Genomic DNA, 1,209 nt, shown 5'->3' with positions numbered 1-1,209 from the left:
CACCTCGTCACCAGGGGACTGGGAGCTGCTGGAGAAGGGGGTGGCGTTCTTGTCGTGGATGAGCTGGACCTAAAAAGAGGAGAGGGGACAGTGGGTAGGGGCTGGGGCCAGCTGCCTGTCCAGGCCCTGTCCTGGCGCAGCCCCTCACCTCCTCCTCCGGCTTCTCCTCGCTGTCGCCCACCTGCTCCTCAGGCACACTCAAGCGCAGGCGGGTGTTGGCCGGGTTCTTGCGCCGGATGGAGCCGCGGGACTCATCTGTGATGCTCTGGATCTGTGCAGGACAGGGTCAGCCAGGGGACTGGGGCAGAAGAGGGCTTGGCTGGGCAGATCCCAGCCTGCAGCCCCGGCAGGATGAGTGGGCAGAGCCAAGGGGCAGCTCGGCTGGCGGCACAGCCACCATGGGGACTGGATCCCACCCAGGCTCTCCTGCATCCTCACCTCCCGCTCCCGCTCATTCTTGGTGAGGTGCATTTGCTTGAGGATCTGGGAGCGCTGCTCCATCACTAGAGTCTTCTCGTAGGTGTAGGCGGAAATGTCACTCTCGTGCTGCCAAAGGGGACAGAAGAAATCATGGGGCAGGGTCAGCTGCACCCACTGCTCCCAGCCTGGCCCTGCATGTCCCTGTGGACCTGTGTCCCCATGGTGCTGTGTATCCCCTTAACGCTGCATGTCCCCATTGCATGTCCCCACAGTGCTGTGCCCTGCTGTGGAGCTGCGTGTTTCCCCACAGTGCAAGGTCTGTCTCCCACACGCAGCATCTCAGACTTTGGCATGTGCCCCCATCCCAGCACTCACCATCTCCACCACCTCCACCTCTGCAGTGATGCGCAGGTGGTACAGAAATGTGGTCAGGTCCTTCTTCATCTGGATGCTGTTGTCGTCCATCTGTGCCACCGTGAAGATACGCATCTTGCACTTGCGCCAGACCTGTGAGGGACGGAGGCATGGTCCCCCCCCCCCCCCCCTGCCTCATGCTGCGGGGCCCAAGCTACCTTGTGGTGCCGCAGGAGGAAGGGCAGGAGCATGAGCATCCCCCCATCGTGGACAATCCACCAGACATCGATGTGTCCCTCCGAGAACCGCTCCTGGTTGCCCGGGAACATGGCGACATTCTTGGCCACCAGCAAGGCCAGGTGCCCGGCCGTGGTCTCTCGCACCAGCTCTGGGAGGGGAATGGTCACGTCAGCCAGGGCAGCTCGCAGCTCCCCC

At 63.1% G+C, this 1,209-nt stretch overlaps 1 protein-coding gene across 1 annotated transcript in view; it reads right to left on the bottom strand.

Annotated features, from left to right (window-relative positions):
• Positions 1-11: 11 nt before the first annotated feature.
• Positions 12-1,209, bottom strand: part of LOC104528311 (solute carrier family 12 member 5-like) — a gene marked incomplete at both ends in the record, with an annotated part of 1,427 nt that continues 229 nt past the window's right edge. The window contains 5 exons of the mRNA XM_029086033.1: positions 12-69; positions 149-271; positions 439-546; positions 796-927; positions 993-1,209. The exon at positions 993-1,209 is cut by the window's right edge and continues 20 nt beyond it. Coding sequence (XP_028941866.1) covers positions 12-69; positions 149-271; positions 439-546; positions 796-927; positions 993-1,209 — 638 coding nt within the window. The remainder of the gene's footprint in view (positions 70-148; positions 272-438; positions 547-795; positions 928-992) is intronic.

Source organism: Antrostomus carolinensis, unplaced genomic scaffold (assembly GCF_000700745.2).
Source record: "Antrostomus carolinensis isolate BGI_N321 unplaced genomic scaffold, ASM70074v2 scaffold28647, whole genome shotgun sequence".
In the NCBI taxonomy this organism is placed as follows: Eukaryota; Metazoa; Chordata; class Aves; order Caprimulgiformes; family Caprimulgidae; genus Antrostomus; species Antrostomus carolinensis.
The sequence above is the reverse complement of the archived record's forward strand: the minus strand, read 5'-3'. Positions and strand labels throughout refer to the sequence as shown.